The 19,427-nt window shown below is 31.8% G+C and overlaps 1 protein-coding gene across 1 annotated transcript in view; it reads left to right on the top strand.

Moving 5' to 3' along the window:
- LOC127727985 (WD repeat-containing protein 37-like) overlaps positions 1 to 4,214 on the top strand; it is a 36,697-nt gene extending 32,483 nt beyond the window's left edge. Inside the window, exons 11-12 of the mRNA XM_052235133.1 lie at positions 928 to 1,042; positions 2,084 to 4,214. Of these exons, the coding sequence (XP_052091093.1) occupies positions 928 to 1,042; positions 2,084 to 2,209 (241 nt within the window). The 3' untranslated portion in view covers positions 2,210 to 4,214. The remainder of the gene's footprint in view (positions 1 to 927; positions 1,043 to 2,083) is intronic.
- The last annotated feature ends 15,213 nt before the right edge of the window (positions 4,215 to 19,427 follow it).

Here is a 19,427-nt window from a genome sequence, read left to right as displayed (position 1 = left end):
TCAAATGGATATTTCTGTGTCTTTAAAACATACATCCTGGAGGGATGAATGGACACTGATTTTTTTTTAAAAGTGGACGAAGAAATGTTTGTTTTCTTCTCTGCATTTCTTGTTTAAATGATGAGACTGTTCAATAAAAAAAAAAACTTATGAACTGTGAATGAAGTAAATTTGAAAACCAATTATTTTAGATCATTTTATTTACATTATGATAAGGAATGTCCATTTGTGTAAAGACTTTTTTAGGGGGTTGAGCACTCACAAACATGTTTAACCATGCCACAATATGTGTCTGACAGTCTGTTCAAAGTGAGGAGCCTGTAGTCCAGTGTTTGTGATTGGTTGCTGTGCCATAATTTTCATGATTTTAAGGCTTAAATCAGGCCTTTAGTTTTCATTTAAATTTTTTTACATTCTGTTATTCCTTAGCTTTTGATAGCACAATATACAGCATTTGTTATTGCACATTGATGAAGGTGGTATAATATAAAAATAAGGATATGTGGTATGACTGCCAATGAGACAACTATCCACCAAAGTTCAAATAAAATGGATGTAAGCAATTATAGGCAACAGTACAACCTTCAACAATGAGAAAACCCATACCATATAGTTGGCTTTAAAATGCCCCGACATGAAAAATTTGAAACAATTCAATTGAAAAAACTAACGACCTGATTTATAACAAAAAGACAGACATGAACCTATGACAACCACTGAATTACAGGCTGCTGACAGGCACATAGAGAATGTGGTGGGTTAAACATGTATTAAAGACATGTTGTTGTTAACATCCTTGTCCTTTTGTATTTAGTGGATAAGTGTCTCATTTGCAATCATTTCACATCTTATTCGTATACATGTATTTAGGCATTGAATAATTGTTTTGATTGTTTAAAAAAGTAAGACCTTTCAAATATTTTATAGGTTAGCAGTATCAGGTAGCCATAATTGTATAGCTATACCTCATGATAACAGACATATAAGGTTGTATGATATCCATGGTAACAGAATTGGAAGGTTGCCAAGAAGTAATAGACAGGTTGGTTGTGATTGATATTGTGTTTTTATATTTTGATTAATTCATGTAGGAATTTAGTTTTGTATTATTAAAAACATCTCAGTAATCCTAATTTTACACAGTTAAAAGCATCATCCTCGGTGAGAAAATAAAATGCAATCAAATTTATTTAAAAAAAAACTACAGTATATCTAAATGAATAGCTGGTCAGTTCAGTCATTGATTTCACACTCAAAGATGTCTTGTTATGATTAGGCAATAGGAAAATATTTTATTTGCTACATTAAAATCACTGTTTTTTGGTGTTTTTTTTTTATTATTTATTTTTATTTTTTAACACCTTTTATTATGTAACACCTGATGTATAATAAGCAGCCCAGGGGTGGATGCTTAGGGGCCGTGCTAGTACACCAATTCCCATTTGCCAGAGAAAATACAAATGGGAGACTATTTTATATTTTAATATTTTGAAACACCCTGAATTTACAATAATTATAATTTTTTCAATTTCTTCTATCTCACCTATGTAATAAAAAAATGAAATAAATAAATGTATATATGTTAATTTACAATTGGTTTATTAAAATCAGTGTTTGACAATACTGTTAATCCAAATATATTGTTAAGTCCAACATAATGTCATTTGGAAATTATGAAAAACACTGAACCAAAATGTGATGTGATATTCATTGTTGCTAATAATGTAATATATCAAAGTTTGCTTACATGTATATTTATATATTAAATTGTGAGTTGAGCAGTATGAATTATTTACATGACAAAAATAAGCAATACTGTAGAACAAATTTATAGTTGAATATACTTTTACTTTGAAATGCAGTTTTGTATTATGAAGTTGTTCAATCTGTCACTTTTCATTGATTTGGGAATTTGGAACAGTTGATTACAACAAAACATTTTGAAAGTTTTGATAGTGGTTTGGTTTGTAGTGTGATTGTCTTATATATTTTTCACCTTACTCAAACATTTAGTAAATTGATTGTTAAGATAGAATTAAGGACCAATTGTTCATAAAGCTAAAGCTTACTTTATTTTTTTCAGGGTCATAGTAAGATGGTGACATCAGTATGTTGGTCTGAGACAGAAAACACAGTGTGCAATCTTTTCTCTTGTGGTTTTGATAGACAAGTACTAGGATGGACTATTAATTTTCAGAGTAAAGAATGAATGACTTTGAAAAAGAGAAAATACATCATAACATGAGTGTGATTAGTGTAATACTTAAAGTGCATACCATTTGTTATCTGTCAACAGATATCTGACTTTATGCATATGCTTATATTGTTTGAGATTATATTTGCTTATTTTCTCCTTTATAATTAGGTCTTTCCACTTTTCCGTGGAAAGACCTATTGCTTTTGTTCTGATTATTATTATTTTTTTTTTTCTTCCGCCTAATTTTTTTCTTGCGTAGTATTGTTGTTTCACAAGATGTCGCTTAGATATTTGGTATTTGCTATTGAACAGTTTATACGCTTTTAAAACTGACACTGTTTAACCGAACACTTTACGTTGTAAGAGTTATCTCCCCAAACACTGTTTTTCTTGTGGCCACTACTCCTTCGCAACCGTACAAGATTACGACAAATTTATTTTACCAAATTGCTTGTTATATCTTCAGGATTCTGCTGACCATTTGCACCGAAGCTATACTGAGACTCCATATGAGAGTTATTTCCCCTTATGCATTTGATATAAGTGATATGCATTTCTAACTGGTAAACCATAAGTGATAGAGACCTAGGGTCTGTTGATTTGAGGTCCTTGGTCCAATAAAATGAAAATTAGGTCAAGGTCAAAGGTCAAGGTCATATTCTCAATTTTGATTTTGGCTTATTTTCACTTATTTTCAAAAACCGTATAAGATATTGACAAATTATTTTTCCTAAATTGTTAGTTGCGACATTTCGTAACACTTAAATTTTGATTGCGAGGGTACATTGACCATTAATGGGAGTTTTCTCCCTTTTTATATTTAAAATTACATGTATGGTGGTATAACTCATTTACCAAGTATAATAAAGACCTAGGGTAATTTGATTTTAGGTCCTTGTATTATGACCTTAAAATTGAGCTCAAGGTCAAAGTTGAATTTGATGTTCTAGATTTTGACCTTCGCTTTAACTTCATATTTAAACATGATAAAGCCATGAGACTTTTTTCATAAGGTTGCAATTTACATGACCTTGAAAATCCAACCGGAAATGACTGTGTGTAAACCGGAAGTAGCTTTTTTTTGTACTTATTTGATGTAAAAGTATATAGAACCATATATTTTTGGAATCAGTGTCAAGTAAACTATCAAATAATACTGGAGGTGACATTTTTCAGACCGGAAGTAACAAATTACCTCCTTATTTCCAACAAAATTGTATAGAAACCATATATTTTTGGAATCAGCAAACAATGAGCTATCATTTGACACTGGAAATGACTTTTTTTAACCAATTTTTAATATTTTTGTATCAAAATAAATCGTAAGAAGTGGAAAGACCTTCAATTGTTCTCTGAACAATTGGTTTTTAATTATATTTGTCTTTGTTTACAACCACATGGAGTATAGAAATATGGTATTATGTGTTTTTCCAGTTTTGTAGCAAGACTGAAGCTGATCGGGTGTCCAATTTGCTGTGCCAGATGTTATAATTTGAGGTTCATGTTGGAAAGTGTATGCACATTAAGAAAATATTGCAATAGTTCTGAGATGTTTTCATGTGGTCTTTTGTATGGCAAAATTTCTGACCCTATTCAAATACTGTGTGGATTCATTATAATTCATCGGATAGCAATTTTTGGGGGATTTCGTAGGTAAAGGTAAAGCAAGAAATTAAATGTTCTACCAAATACAAATTTTCTATAGGCCTGTATGTAACAGACAATGGCAAACCCACAAAATTAAAATATCAGTTTTTTGCAGTTGAAAGACATATAAGGTTATTCTGAGATTGACCAGATGACATTTATAGATCCTGAGATGAATATTTTATAAATGATTGTTATTTTCTGTCTTTTCCATCAACACTTAATATTAATTTTTACTTTTGAATAAGTGATATAAATGGACCATTGATATATATACATATAAAAAAATAATATTTATAACATATATACTAGAAGATGCCCGCGAAATCGCGGTACAATTGGCAAATGTTGAAATAAAGAGTGTCAAGGGTGCCTGTGTTTACACATTTAAAGAAGGAAAAAGTCCGGACATCAGGTGCCTATGTTTACACATAAAAAGGGGGTGAGGATCACTTGGACACGTTCAACGCCCATTTCATTTTTAGACAGTTCTGCACTTGAGTAAAAAGGGTGGATGTCGTTCAATTGAGCAAAATGATGCACTTACAATACAATACAGGATCCTTATAGACCTACCTGTTCTATTTTCTATCCTTTCTTCTTACTTTCACTTGGATTTAATGATGTTATAAAGGTAAAGGTATCAAATGGATAACGTATATGATATAAACACATGCATCGTTCAATAGTCAACTTAAACAATTGAATCATGTTTGATCCTTCGTAAACTTAAGAAAACTGACAATTAATTAGACAAAAACATTAACAAGCATAGCCATAGGTCAAGATGAGTGAACACAAAATGGATGCCTCCTTTGATGTAAACTTTGAGTCTCAATCTCAGTCCGACATTATATTGACTAGCTCACAGCCAAGTCCATCAATCGCTTCCTTAATAACTGGCAGCAATAAACGTGGTAATCCTGATAGCCCAGACTCCCTACCAGCCACACAAAAACAGTCAACTCGTCAAAACTGTAGACGTCATAGTAACTCAATTGGAGATCTGCGAGGAGTAGGCGAAAGAAAAACTCCAACACTTAGGAAAGCAGTTGCCGATAAAGTACTTGATGCCCTTAATAGCCCACACTTTTTTCTTCTTGCTTGAAGATAATGATTTGATATTTAGTGTATTGTTTTATCATGACAAGTTACAGATCAAGTTCAAATATTGTTCTGGTCTGATGATGTTGTGCAGAATTATAGTCCTTGGACTTAGAAAATTCACTTTTAAATAATCAGTTTTCCGCATTTTTTTCGTCATGCTTGAAGATATTGATTTGATAATTGGTATATAGTTTTATCATGACAAGTTACAGATCGAGTATGAATTTCTTTCTGGTCTGATGATTTTGTGCAGAGTTATGGTCCTTAGAAAATTCACTTAAATAATCAGTTTTCAACACTTTTTTTTTGTCATGCTTAAAGATACTGACTTGTTATTTTAGGGAAACCTATCCAGTCTCAATTGTCCCAATAAAATAAACGTTACAGAAACTTATGAATTTATAGTATAGATACATCATATCCACTTTTCTCATGTGCATGCAGTAAGCATAGCCCCACCCCTCAGTGATGCTTCTGTGAATCTGTTATATAGCTGGCAGAATTAATATAATTTCAGGGCATGCGCAAACTGGAATGGTAGGGTGACCAACAAAATGGGATTTTTATGATGGATAACGTATATGATATCAACACATGCATCGTTCAATAGTCAACTTAAACAATTGAATCGTGTTTGGTCCACAGGCGCTTGGGTATATGATACAGACATTTTTTTTTAATATTTTTTTTGTTGATTAAAATATTCAATTTTTTATATTTATACTACATATCTATCACTACTGCGCATGTCTCACCTAGTTTCGAGTGATTTTACTAACTCTGAGACAAACCCCCATTTTACTATCCACTTTTCTTAGTGTGGATAGTAAAATGGGGGTTTGTCTCAGAGTTAGTAAAATCACTCGAAACTAGGTGAGACATGCGCAGTAGTGATAGATATGTAGTATAAATATAAAAAATTGAATATTTTAATCAACAACAAAAAATATTAAAAAAAAAATTCTGTATCATATACCCAAGCGCCTGTGGTTTGATCCTTCGTAAACTTAATAAAACTGACAATTAATTAGACAAAAAACATTAACAAGCATAGCCATATGTGGCAGCGATTTATAGTATTCTTTTTATATTTTACTTTGTATATTTTATAACTTAACCAATTTTCCATTTCAGCGAATTATTTCAATAAACTATAAAAATATTTAATTTGATCTAAAGTTGTTAAAATATTTTGAAGACATTTTCTGAACTCATTACGGTATAGCTTTCCGTTTTCCAAATTTAGTCCCTGCTATGGTGTAATGAATAATTGACCATTGAAGCATATGATTATCCTGTATTGAACCCCATACAGTTAGTACTGCAGTGCAGGTATGACGTTTTCATGTACTATTGGTTAGTACAGTGAGTACATTTAAGTTCTGCCGCATTGGACTTTTCGATGGTCAATTATTCATTACACCATAGCAGGGACTAAATTTGGAAAACGGAAAGCTATAGCGTAATGAGTTCAGAAAATGTCTTCAAAATATTTTAACAACTTTAGATCAAATTAAATATTTTTATAGTTTATTGAAATAATTCGCTGAAATGGAAAATTGGTTAAGTTATAAAATATACAAAGTAAAATATAAAAAGAATACTATAAATCGCTGCCACATTTAGGTCAAGATGAGTGAACACAAAATGGATGCCTCCTTTGATGTAAACTTTGAGTCTCAATCTCAGTCCGACATTATATTGACTAGCTCACAGCCAAGTCCATCAATCTCTTCCTTAATAACTGGCAGCAATAAACGTGGTAATCCTGATAGCCCAGACTCCCTACCAGCCACACAAAAACAGTCCACTCGTCAAATCCGCAGACGTCATAGTAACTCAATTGGAGATCTGCGAGGAGTAAGCGAAAGAAAAACTTCAACACTTAGGAAAACAGTTGCCGATAAAGTACTTGATGCCCTTAATAGCCCAGAATTTCTTAACGTTTAATACCTTTATTGTCAAAAAAGATCAGTGATACCCTTACACCAATAATTGAGCAAGAGGCAAAAAAATTCGTTGATATACAGATACAACCACTACTTAAACAAATAAAGGAACAAGAAACTGTAATACAAACTCACAAGCAACACATCCTTAAACAATTCATACAAATATCAAACCTTAAACAGGCTACCTCAAACCATATAACAACAATCAAAGAACAAGGCAAGGACCTTGACTGAGTGATGAAATTGCTGACCTCAAAATTAGAGGGAAAGTCAGGAACAATATTCCAGAAGAACAAGTCTTTCCTTTCCATAATGTTCCAGTTCCTGTTGACAACCATGGAAAGATCTTACACCCTGTGAATACAGACGAGATAGTCTTGGATATCATCAGGAACAAGCTGAATATAAATATAGACCTGAATGAAATCGGAAGGTCACATGTTATAGGCAAGGCAAGAAAAGGCAGGTCCCAAGTTATAGTCCGGTTCATATCATATAGAATGAAACATTTGGTGTACAGCAATAAAAAGGAACTAAAGGGTGACACAAATGGTATTTTCATAACTGAAAACCTATCACAATATAGAACTGAACTAATAAAAAACCCTTGCCGATATGAAAACTAAAAATCAAATCAGTCCTTACTGGACTGCCGACGGTCGAATATTCGTCAAAAAATCTGAAAACAGCAGAAAGCTAATTATACAGAATTGGCAAGATGTTGGTAATCTCAGGCCTCCACTTAAAAGGCCTGCTGCTTATGACAATCAGCCAGACAGTGCAAACCAGCAATCAGGAGATCATGATTAATTGGAGACAGTTACAAAAAACTGATTTATTCTAGCTTTAAATGTTGTTACCTTAACAACAAAAATTTTAAAAAAATAAAAATGTTTACCAATACTTTATAACCTAGACATTGTTTGTTTGTTTTATGTGGGTTTTTTTTTTTCATGTTTGATTTAATTATTTTCATGTTTAGTTCATCTTGTTCTGGTTTTTTTCCCTGTTATATATGCTCTAATAACGGTTAATTCAGTTAAACTTTATAACGGTATAGCTGTTTTCCTTCCAGTTATTCTGATAGCCAGAAAACAACCAAAGTCTATAAATCAATAATAAAAAAAATCCCCAAAATATTTTTTTCCACATCAAGTCAACTATATAAAAGGTCATCCCAAATTGGCCAAGTAGTATTTTCGTACATATCGTAAGATCTTTTCAACAGTTGATAAAATTACCGTTTCTCAATCACTAAAAACAAAATGTAAATGTGGCATTGTATAGTATAGTGAACGTACAATTGTTCTGTTCTTCTTTCGACAACTTTGCTTATAATCTTATCAGCTTAATTTTAAAAAAAATGTGGTATGATTGCCAATGAGACAACTCTCCACATGAGACCAAATGACACAGAAATTAACAACTATAGGTCACCGTACGGCCTTCAACAATGAGCAAAACCCACACCGCACAGTCAGCTATAAAAGGCCCCGAAATTACAATGTAAAAAAATTCAAACGAGAAAACTAACGGCCTAATTTATGTACAAAAAATGAACGAATAACAAATATGTAACACATAAACAAACGACAACCACTGAATTACAGGTTCCTGACTTGGGACAGGCACATACATACAGAATGTGGCGGGGCTAAATATGTTAGCGGCATCCCAACCCTCCCCTAACCTGGGACAGTGGTGTAACAGTACAACATAAGAACGAACTATAAATATCAGTTGAAAGAGGCTTAACTCATCAGATGGATAAAAATACAAATACTACAAGTGGACGTGGCCGGGTACTTGTACATCCAAACAACAAAAAGACACTAAGTACAGATCTGAGAGTACTCGCAGTTACTGACAGCTAGTTCAAAGCCACTAACAACTAATAAAAAAAATCATGCATCTAAGACTAAATTATCAATCCGTACTCATCCAACAACCAATGGATTTAGTGTAAAGACGTCATAAACAGTCAGAGAAAAACATGACCTTGTGCAATGCCAAGATACAGGTATACATGCATGTGTATATGTATATAACAATAATATTTAGTTTGCTTTTAATTTACTGATAACAAAATCAATATCAGTACCAATAAAAACAATATTTAATGATCTAATTACAGTGTTGAATTGGCAACCTTTTAGAATAAGTTTAAAGGATCGATAAGTTTACCAGGATCGTTTCTAAATTTCCGGGCGCGGTAAACAATATTGTCGTAAAAATGAGGATGTGCAATCCCGTTTGAAATAAGTTTTCTACAGGTACAACCAAACTTCAAAACCAAATCTTTATATCTGTGGAAGAATTTAGTAAAGTCTTTAAGTAATTTGTGGTAACGAAATCCATGGCTTAATAATTTACCGGTAATACATAGATTACGTTCGTTAAAATCAAAAACGTCACAACAGACACGGGCATAGCGAACGAGTTGTGGAATATAAATACCGTATGATGGTGCCAAAGGAACATCACTATCCAAAAAGGGAAAATTAACAATAGGGAACGAAAAATCGTCCCTTTTGTCGTAAATTTTAGTGTGGAGTTTCCCCGTGTAAAACTGAAATATCTAAATCTAGGAAAGGACAGTTGTTACCGTTTAAATTTGATTTATTTAAAGTAAGTTCCTTTGGGTAAATTACGGCAGTATATTGAGAAAATTCTTGATTATTTAACGAAAAAATATCATCAAGATAACGGTATAACAGTATAATAATTGTATATTTTTATAGTTTGTAATTAAATAAATCTATTAAAGAAAAATGTCGATTTCCATCAAAAGAAGTTTTCAAAAATATAATAAAAGTCAAACAGACCGCCCTTGCCTAACCCAAACACGAAAAAAAAACATTATAGTAAGAAATAATAGAATTTGTAAATGTACAAATATATTCTCCGTGTATACACTGTTGTTTGTAAAAAAGTATCTTTTTGTTTTAATTAAACACTATTTTTGGCAAAAAAAAACACAGGAGATACTGATTTAATTCTTTACAAAATAGTATTGTATGCACAAACAATTGTACACAATATTCATGTCTGATTTATATATATGTATATCATGTAAAACTGTATCATGACTCAAGTTGCAAGTATGAAGTGTTTAATACTAAATATTACTAAATTTGTAGGTATTCGTCTTTAAACCAACTCTATGTTTGGACCTTATAGTTCACACAACTTGTCTTTCAAATATAGTGGCTAGATTACGGTTCACAATGATTTATAAAGATAGTAAAAACTAAGCAAAATCCCATTTTTATCATCCAGTATGACTCCAGGTATCCTTCTGATACCCATTTGTTTTTCCATCACCTTTATTTTTTTATTTTCTTGTTTTTTTTTACTTTCTCTATTTTTTCTGATGATGATGTGTGCAAGTTACCATACTAAAAATGCCGTTGGCTGTCGTTATACTTAATTTCTGTACCCCCTAAACAATATGGGAGTCAGCATTGAGGATTACAGGGCAGCCATTGGTTTATTTCATTGTACATGTAGCAAGAGGAAAAGCAGTACTTATATTAATTCAAACTATTATACTTATTTAGAAATACTAAAAATTAACTTACATTGCTCCTTCTATGTTCTTTCATTAGCTTGTCTACAATCAATAATTCCCAATATTAACATTATCTTTCTGTTGTTTGTACTTCATTTTATTCTTATTGTCGGTAATATTGAACCAAACCCTGGTCCAGATGAAAATAACACATCGAGTACACACTCTAGTGTTAGATTTAGTGAAATTGATAAATCCATATCAATATGTAATTTAAATATCCGTAGTATTAGAAACAAATTAGAATTCTTAAATAATTTCACTGACGAATTTGATGTCCTAGCTGTAACAGAAACACATTTAGATCCTAGTGTATCTGAAGATCAATTAAAACTAGATTCCTTCAATAACATTATAAGGAAAGATTGAAACAACTTTGGTGGTGGATTAATGATATATGTGAAAGATGATATCGGTATCGTCCGTAAAAGCGAACTAGAAAATCCCTTTGATGAAACACTTTGGGTTGAAATACAAGCCAAAGGTCAAAACTTCCTTCTCTGTCACTCATATCGTCCACCGAATGCGAACACTGACTTCTGGGCACGATTAAATCATGCAATAGAAACTGCCTTTCAATTAAACGAAAATATAGTGGTTACTGGTGATCTAAATTCTGATCTTTTCAATGTCAATAATAATAAACTTATTGACACTATGGACTTGTTCAATCTAAGAAATGTAATTGATAAAGCAACAAGAGTTACTGACAAAAGTAGTACACTCTTAGATCCTATAATAATAAGTGACTGTATGTCATATTATTTATCAGATGTTTTAGATATTCCCTCAGATATTAGTGATCACAAAGCAGCAGTAATATTTCTTGAGTGTCCCTCATCAATGTCACGTACTTTTAAAAGAGAAGTGTGGATATATGATAAGATGGATAAAGATAAATTTTTGAAAATAATGAATGAAACAGATTGGTATGCACTTCTTCCCGATGACAAGGATGTTAATGAATTATGTGAAATTTTTACTGTAACTTTTCTGAACATTGCGAGGGAGTGCATACCTACCAAACAAGTAATTACACGAAAAAACGACAAACCATGGTTCAATAGCGAGCTTAGGAGAGAAATACGCACTAGAGATCGATTACGAAAAGGCTTTTAAATCTAAAGTAATTTAGACCACATTATTCTAAATAATGTATCGAATACAAAAACTTATTGGAAAATAATGAACATGTTAATCAAATCTAACAATGGATCAAATAACATCCCCCACTCCAAAATATTATAAATACCGAAAAAATAGGTGAAATTGCATATAAAGACGAAGAAAAATGTGAGCTTTTGAAAGGCAAGTATTTTAATTTAATCTCCAAATCAGATGAAGAAAATATCAACTTACCACAATTTGAAACTAAATCTAGCAATAAAATTTGTGACATACATGTCACTATTCAAGAAATTATAGATATGATTAATATTCTTGATCCAAATAAAGCCTCGGGACCAGATGTGATTAGCCACAGGATGTTCAAGATCTGTCCAGATAAAGTTGCAATACCTCTTCAGATTTTATTCAACAAATCCCTTAGTCAATGTGTATATCCAACCAGCTGGAAAATTGCAAATGTAATAGCTATTTTCAAAAAGGGGGACTCATCTTTGCCATCTAATTACAGACCAATATCTTTAATTAGCTGCGTGCGGAAAGTTATGGAACGAGTTGTGTTTACACATGTAAATAATCATCTATTTAATAACAAACTAATTTATGAATACCAATCAGGTTTTTTGCCAATCATTCAACAGTGCATCAATTAATAGAAATCTATGATTGTATCTTAAATGCACTAGAAACAAAAGAAATTTGCTGTTTTGTTTTTTGTGATTTTTCGAAGGCTTTTGACAAAGTTTGGCATATTGGTTTACTACATAAAATGAAAGCATATGGCATTGAGGGAAATCTTTTAAATTGGTTCACTAGCTACCTATATCAAAGAAAACAAAAGGTTATCATTAATGAATCATCCTCTACTTTTTGCAATGTTTCAGCTGGTGTACCCCAAGGATCCGTTTTTGGTCCTTTATTGTTTATTATATATATTAACGATATTGCTGAACAGTTAACTTCTTTATGCAGACTCTTTGCAGATAACACTTAATTCAGTTACTCGGGTCATGACGAGAAACTTATACAATCAGTTGTTAGTCGTGACCTGAGACAGCTCGATGAATGGTCAAGAAAGTAGCTTATGTCTTTCAATCCTGAAAAAAAAACAGAAATTATGATGTTTTCAAATAATGAGATACAAGACCTTAATTTTACTATGAACAAAAAATACCAACTGTGCGATCTCATAAGCATCTAGGGGTTACATTTAGAAGTGACACAAAATGGAACAATCATGTTGAAAATATATTAAATAGTGTTAAAAAACATCTGAATATACTGCGAAAACTCAAATATCAACTTAGCCGACAAAATTTGGAAAAATTATATCTAGTATTTATTAGACCAATTTTTGAATATGCAACTGAAGTATGGGACAATTTCGGAAAAGGTTATTCAATTAAATTAGAACAGCTACAACTTGAAGCTGCACGAATTGTAACAGGTTTGCCTGTTTACTCACACTCTGAGACTGTCTTACAAGAGGTTGGTTGGGAAACTTTAGAGGAACGAAGAAAAAGAAGAAAACTACAATTATTTTATAAAATTCAGAATAATAATGCCCCTGAATATTTATGTAGCCTTGTGCCCCATAAAATTCAAAGTACAACAAAATATCGCTTGCCAAATGGACAAGATATCATTTTACCATTTTGCAGGCTGACACTGACCTCCCAATCATTTATCCTATCAACAATTAAACTTTGGAATAATTTGAACATATCAGTTCGAAATGTAGAATAAAAAAACCACGACATTCGAAATGAGAATCAATCTAAACATTATTTATATGATCAAAGAAAATTGAATATAATATTAACCCAATTTAGATGTTCGGCATCCTTCTTGAATTGTGACGTGTTTAGAGCTAACATTATATCTGATCCAAAATGTAAATGTGGTTTGGATATTGAGGACATGCACCATGTTTTCTTTGATTGTCCTTTCTATCTAAATGAAAGGGCTATTCTTTTTTAATGGTCTCAGCTGGCTTCCCAAAGGCTGCGAGTTGGACTTAAAACTATAGGTTTTTGGAAAAGAAACTCTTTCCTATGATCAAAATGTGCAAATTGTTAAACAAGTATTCAATTTTATAAAGAGATCAAAACGATTCCTCGTAGTATAGTATCAACATAGGTAAAACGCACATCATCATCATTATTATCATCATCTTAATCTCTGTCGTTCTTTCCTCATTCCCTCTCCTTTTTTCAGTATAGTTTAGTAATATTTATGTTGTTAATATTATATGATGCATGCTCACGTTCGATTAAAAAATATTTGTATTGTATATATTGTATTGTGGAGAAGACTTTATAGGTATGTTTTACTTGTGTCTGATCCTTTTTTGCTTTGAGCAAATTAAATATGTTAAAACTAAAAATAATTTCAGGCGGAAAAGTCAGATCTTTTATAAATGGATAAGAGAGAGATCTTTTATAAATGGATAAGAGAGAGATCTTTTAATTGACCTGAGCTTTAATATGTGTCTTCTAAGGCAGGTTTGACATTTGTAAAAAAAAAATAAAGGGAAGTAATAAATAATTGTCAGAAAAGGAAATTACTGTTATACATCTTGAAAACAAAACAAAAAAGAGGGAATATGCAAATACACAAACTACATTGGTCATGCTTGATTGTCTTATTTTTGCCGAATGAAAATTTTGTGTGAAGGAATATGATAGCATATAATCCTCAGTTTTTCAATGATGATCATTTAAACAGATTTACCAAGAAATAGTGAAGTTTTATTTGAACAATTGTAAAACACCTTTAATAGGGTTCATCGATAAAATGATTTTGATTGTGTTCAGTAATATGATGAATAAAAAATAAAACATTGGAATTCGCATTTTATTCATTGTTAGTATGTACTTATACATATCATAACTTAATATACATGTATGATGCAAAGGATATTGGCTGTTTTTATTGCAGAAAATTTTATTTAACTGTAAAATATGCCACAATTAGCACCCCATGAAAAATACCAACTATTCACTTACACTTTAGGTTAAAGGTAATTATATGAAGAAGATGTGGGTATGCTAGTATACCTCAATGAGACAGCAATCCAAGAGCACAAAAAACTTGGAAAGACATGCATTTAGTTGTCAGCATATTAAAGGTCTTCTAGAAAATGAACCTTTGAAATATTTTATCTATTACAGAAATAGAATAAATCTTAATTTCAAATTACTTTGACTCTTCATACCTATGTTTGTTTGATAGATCAACTGGAACTTTGAACTCCAAATGTCACTCTTGTTGTGGTTTGGTCAGATATTATAAACAATAGGTCAATTATCTTTGGTGTATGGAATGATTGTAAGCTGTACATGTCATTTCCAGCGAGATTATTTGGCCCTGTACCTTCAGTCATGGTTCATTGACTTTGAATATTTTGCGTAACTTACATGTTAAAGTATTTCTATTTTAATTCCAACATTTGCATTATCAAAATATTTGCATTTTACTATCAAAATAACGAAAAGGTGAGACATATCTCTGGTTTAACAGTTCATGTCTTTAGTTTCTATGTACATAGATATAGGAAGATGTGGTATGAGTGCCAATGAGACAACTCTCCATCCAAGTTACAATTTATAAAAGTAAACCATTATAGGTCAAGGTACGGCCTTCAACACGGAGCATTGGCTCACACCGAACAGCAAGCTATAAAGGGCCCCAAAAATATACATGTTTACCCTATGACCTCCCCTTTGTTCCCCTTTTACATTTAACTAAAATTAAAATTTGTATTTTGCAATTATTCAACAATCAGTTGTCATTTAACAAAGTTTCAGTTCATTTACCAATTCAAAATTGTTCAAACAATGTTTGATTTAAGGCTGATTAAACTCCAACAAGCAGCATACTTTAGTATTATAAATGTTGTTTTTACTTTTCAGTATGTTGAGAAAAGTTCAGAACAAGCTATTTTGTTTGAAGAGGAATCACAGTGGTCAAGACTTATCTTTGAATAACACGAATTGTATTATTGACTTAAAAGAGGGACGAAAGATACCAGAGGGACAGTCAAACTCATAGATCGAAAACAAACTGACGACTTAACAGTCACGAGACAATAATTGATATTTAATTGTTATTTCAAAGACTAACATGTATGACTTGAATGTCATATTTTTCATATGAAGACATACAAGGCAAAAAATTGGATGTGACAAAAAATTGTTTGCATTTAAAGACTTGAAGAACTTGTACTGTCTTATGTAGAACTCAGGAGAATTTGTTTGTTAAGACAATAAATTATGTGTATGAAATGAAGAATATATGTTCATTAAAAGAAATTCCATACAAGGTGCCTTTTGTTTATTTTTTAATCTGAAAGTATAATTCAAAGGGTTAACACAGAAAATTACAGTTAACTCTCAGTCATATCATGGAAGTAATATTGAATTATTACTTCCATGGTCATATAAAGATAAGGAGATGTGGTAAGATTGTTAATGAGACAACTGTCCCTAAAGCCCAAAGATAAAAGAAAATGAATAAATTATAGCTTATCATGGATTTCAATACAAAAGATATAATAGTCATATAACATTCGAATACAATAAGGTACTATTAGTTATAAGACTACATTATGACATTTTTAAATCTCAGGTTTTACTGTATTGGTAAGTTACTGTCACACTGTGTGTACACAAAAGCCACATCTTCAATCCTAATAACCTTCAAGAATATCAAACGTAGACTTACTTAGTAAATCTGAACTTTTATAGATAAAAATATCATTTTTTACAACAGGAAACTTCGAATCAAGATTTTTAGTAGATTCTCTAGTAGTTATATTTTATTAGACTAAGTTATTTTTTATTTTATTTACAGTGACTGACATGAAAAACTTGATAACGTTAAATATCAGTAAGCATTGGATACTTGTATACTCGTATGGGAAGTTAAGCCGCTCTGTGTTTAGGGTTCACAGATGCTATACCTCTGCTCTGGGTATAGTAACGTCCCCTACCATACGTACCAAGTATCCACGTTTACTGGTAAAAACTGAGAGTGAGGTGGCTCAGGTTGGCTGAGAGTGAGGCGGCTCGGTCTGGCTGAGAGTGAGGAGGCTCAGTCAAAAATATTTTATCTACCGTACCAAGTATCTGCTATTCCTGGTACAGACTGAGAGTGAGGTGGCTCAGTCAGCATGTGGAGCTCTGTAACATGCTTTTATTTGTTTTTATCAAATTTTAACTGGGGATGTTTTACTGCTTTTATCCAATTTTAACGGGATGTTTTACTGCTTTTATCCAATTTTAACGGGATGTTTTACTGCTTTTATCCAATTTAAACGGGATGTTTTACTGTTTTTATCAAATTTTATCGGGGAATTTTACCGTTTTTATCCAGTTTTAACGGGATGTTTTACTGCATTTATCCAATTTTAACTTGGGATGTTTTACTGTTTTTAACAAATTTTAAGTGGTGAAGTTTTACTGTTTTTATCAAATTTTAACATGGGGAGTTTTTATCAAATTTTAACTCGGGATATTTTACTGTTTTTATCAAATTTTAATTGGGAATGTTTTACTGTTTTTATCAAATTTTAACCAGGGGAAATTTTACTGTTTTTATCCAATTTTAACTGGGGATGTTTTACTGTTTTTTTTCAAATTTTAAGTGGTGAAATTTTACTGTTTTTACCAAATTTTAATTGGGGATGTTTTTACTATTTTTATCCAATTTTAATTGGGGATGTTTTTCACATTTTATCAAATTTTAACGGGATGTTTTACTGCTTTTATCAAATTTTAACGGGTTGTTTTACTTCTTTTATCAAATTTTAACGGGATGTTTTACTGGTTTTATCAAATTTTAAACCGTGGGAGTTTTACTGCTTTTATCAAATTTTAACTCGGGATGTTTTAGCTGTTTTATCAAATTTTAATTGGGGATGTTTTACTGTTTTTATCCAGTTTTAACGGGATGTTTTACTGCTTTTATCCAATTTTAACGGGATGTTTTACTGTTTTTATCAAATTTTAACCGGGGGAGTTATACTGTTTTTATCAAATTTTAACATCGGGATGTTTTAATGTTTTTACCATATTTTAATAAAATTCTAAAAACTTGGCTGTTTAGCCATGCCAAAGTCAAATCAGAGACTTTACAACAGGTACTCCGGAAGGAAGAGGCAGGTGTCTTACTGCGGGCATTTGTCTTGGTGAACTAGCACCTTAAAGTCCAGATAACCCACAGGCCAGCTGGCTAGTACAAGCAGACAGGTACTTGTGTACCATTTGGCATTTTTAAACTTTTGGCAATTTTTACTTTAGGACTTTAACCTTTTTTCTATTTTTTTTTTAATTGTTTTCAAATATTTTTAACACCTTTCACTTGAATACACATTTTGGCTGCATAATGGTTATCCAATGATAATTTCTTTTTGTAAAATTTACATCACACATTTTGGTTTATTGTAATTTTGGCTGTTACCTTTGATTTCAAGAAATGCTAGGATAACCATTTAATATTGAAAATAAAAACTACATCTTCAAAACTGGCGCAATACTAACAAATATTTCCATGTTTCATGTCAAAAAGTTTTGATCTTCTTTTCGGTGTTGAAATATTCTTCCATGCCCGGTACTTCGTGCTTAAAAATCTTTTCATCAGCTAACAAACTTGACATAGGGGAATCTTAACTCAAAGAGGAGACATTTATAGATGGTTATGGTTAGTATGGATTAGAGAGAAATGGAGGGAGGGGGAAATAGGAAGAATTGAGAGGATGAGGGTAAACATTAAAAGAGGTATGTAAAGAAGCAAGTTTTGAGAGGGAGAATGTTTAATATCTTTGTAAGAGCTTGATAAATTGGTCTAATGGAAGTGCAGTTTTCTCTTTTCTTTCGTGTAGTTTCTATTTTCTTCAGAAATGTGATGACATTTTAACTTCGAAATTACTGCTGTTTAAAAATTTACAAGTTAACAGCCTTTTTTGTTACTGATTATGTGCTGCTTTTATATACTGTGTAGCACTTCTCAGTGGCTAGATAGGGTTGCAGCTTTTCGTCAAATTTAACAGCATCCTCCAACAGGTCTATATGGAATCTCAGTGATATTCTAGTTAACACTTACACTTTATGAATCTTTCTTTCATTCTGAGAAATTTTGCTTTCTAGTCTTTTCAAATGCATGCTAAGCGTCTTTTTATAAATTACTTGGTCTCAATTCTTCTTTGTGCATCTTTGCTCTCAAGTTTATCATCATGTGGGTTTATATCAGTCTTAATTTTTTTTGCAGAGGTTTCATTGTCTACTTCCAATGTAAAATTAAGTCTGTAAGTCGCTAAGACATTCTATTGACATGCATCATGGTAATATATTCAATCCTCTTTTAAACCGCCTCGGTAGTCCTGTGGTAGTGTATTCGCCTCTGTGAAGGAGGTTCTCAGTGTTTGAAGCCCAGCAGAATCGAACTAGACTTAAAATAGGTATATGCTACTTCTTCGATAATCACACTGCATTAAGAAAAAAACAGCAAAGAGTGGTCGGTCAGCGTGGAGTCAGAATAATGTGTCCGGGTAGGGTGACACATTTTCATGCGGACTGTTACCTTGTGAACTAGCATGTTAGTTTAGAACAAAACAGGGTTTCAAGAGAAACTTTTGATAGAAAAAATTATCAGCAGGACAACAGGTACAAAATGATCAGCAAAAAAATTTCTACAAACATTTCAGCAACGGCAAAATTGTAAGCTCTCTTAAAGAAGATATTGCCTTTGCATGACGAACATGTTTCTCTTGAAACCCTGTTTTGTTCTAAACTAACATGCTAGTTCACATTTTGGATTGTCTGAAGGA

The sequence above is a fragment of the Mytilus californianus genome, unplaced genomic scaffold, assembly GCF_021869535.1.
Source record: "Mytilus californianus isolate M0D057914Y unplaced genomic scaffold, xbMytCali1.0.p SCAF_2, whole genome shotgun sequence".
Taxonomy (NCBI): domain Eukaryota; kingdom Metazoa; phylum Mollusca; class Bivalvia; order Mytilida; family Mytilidae; genus Mytilus; species Mytilus californianus.
This window is presented reverse-complemented; position numbering and strand designations above follow the sequence as displayed.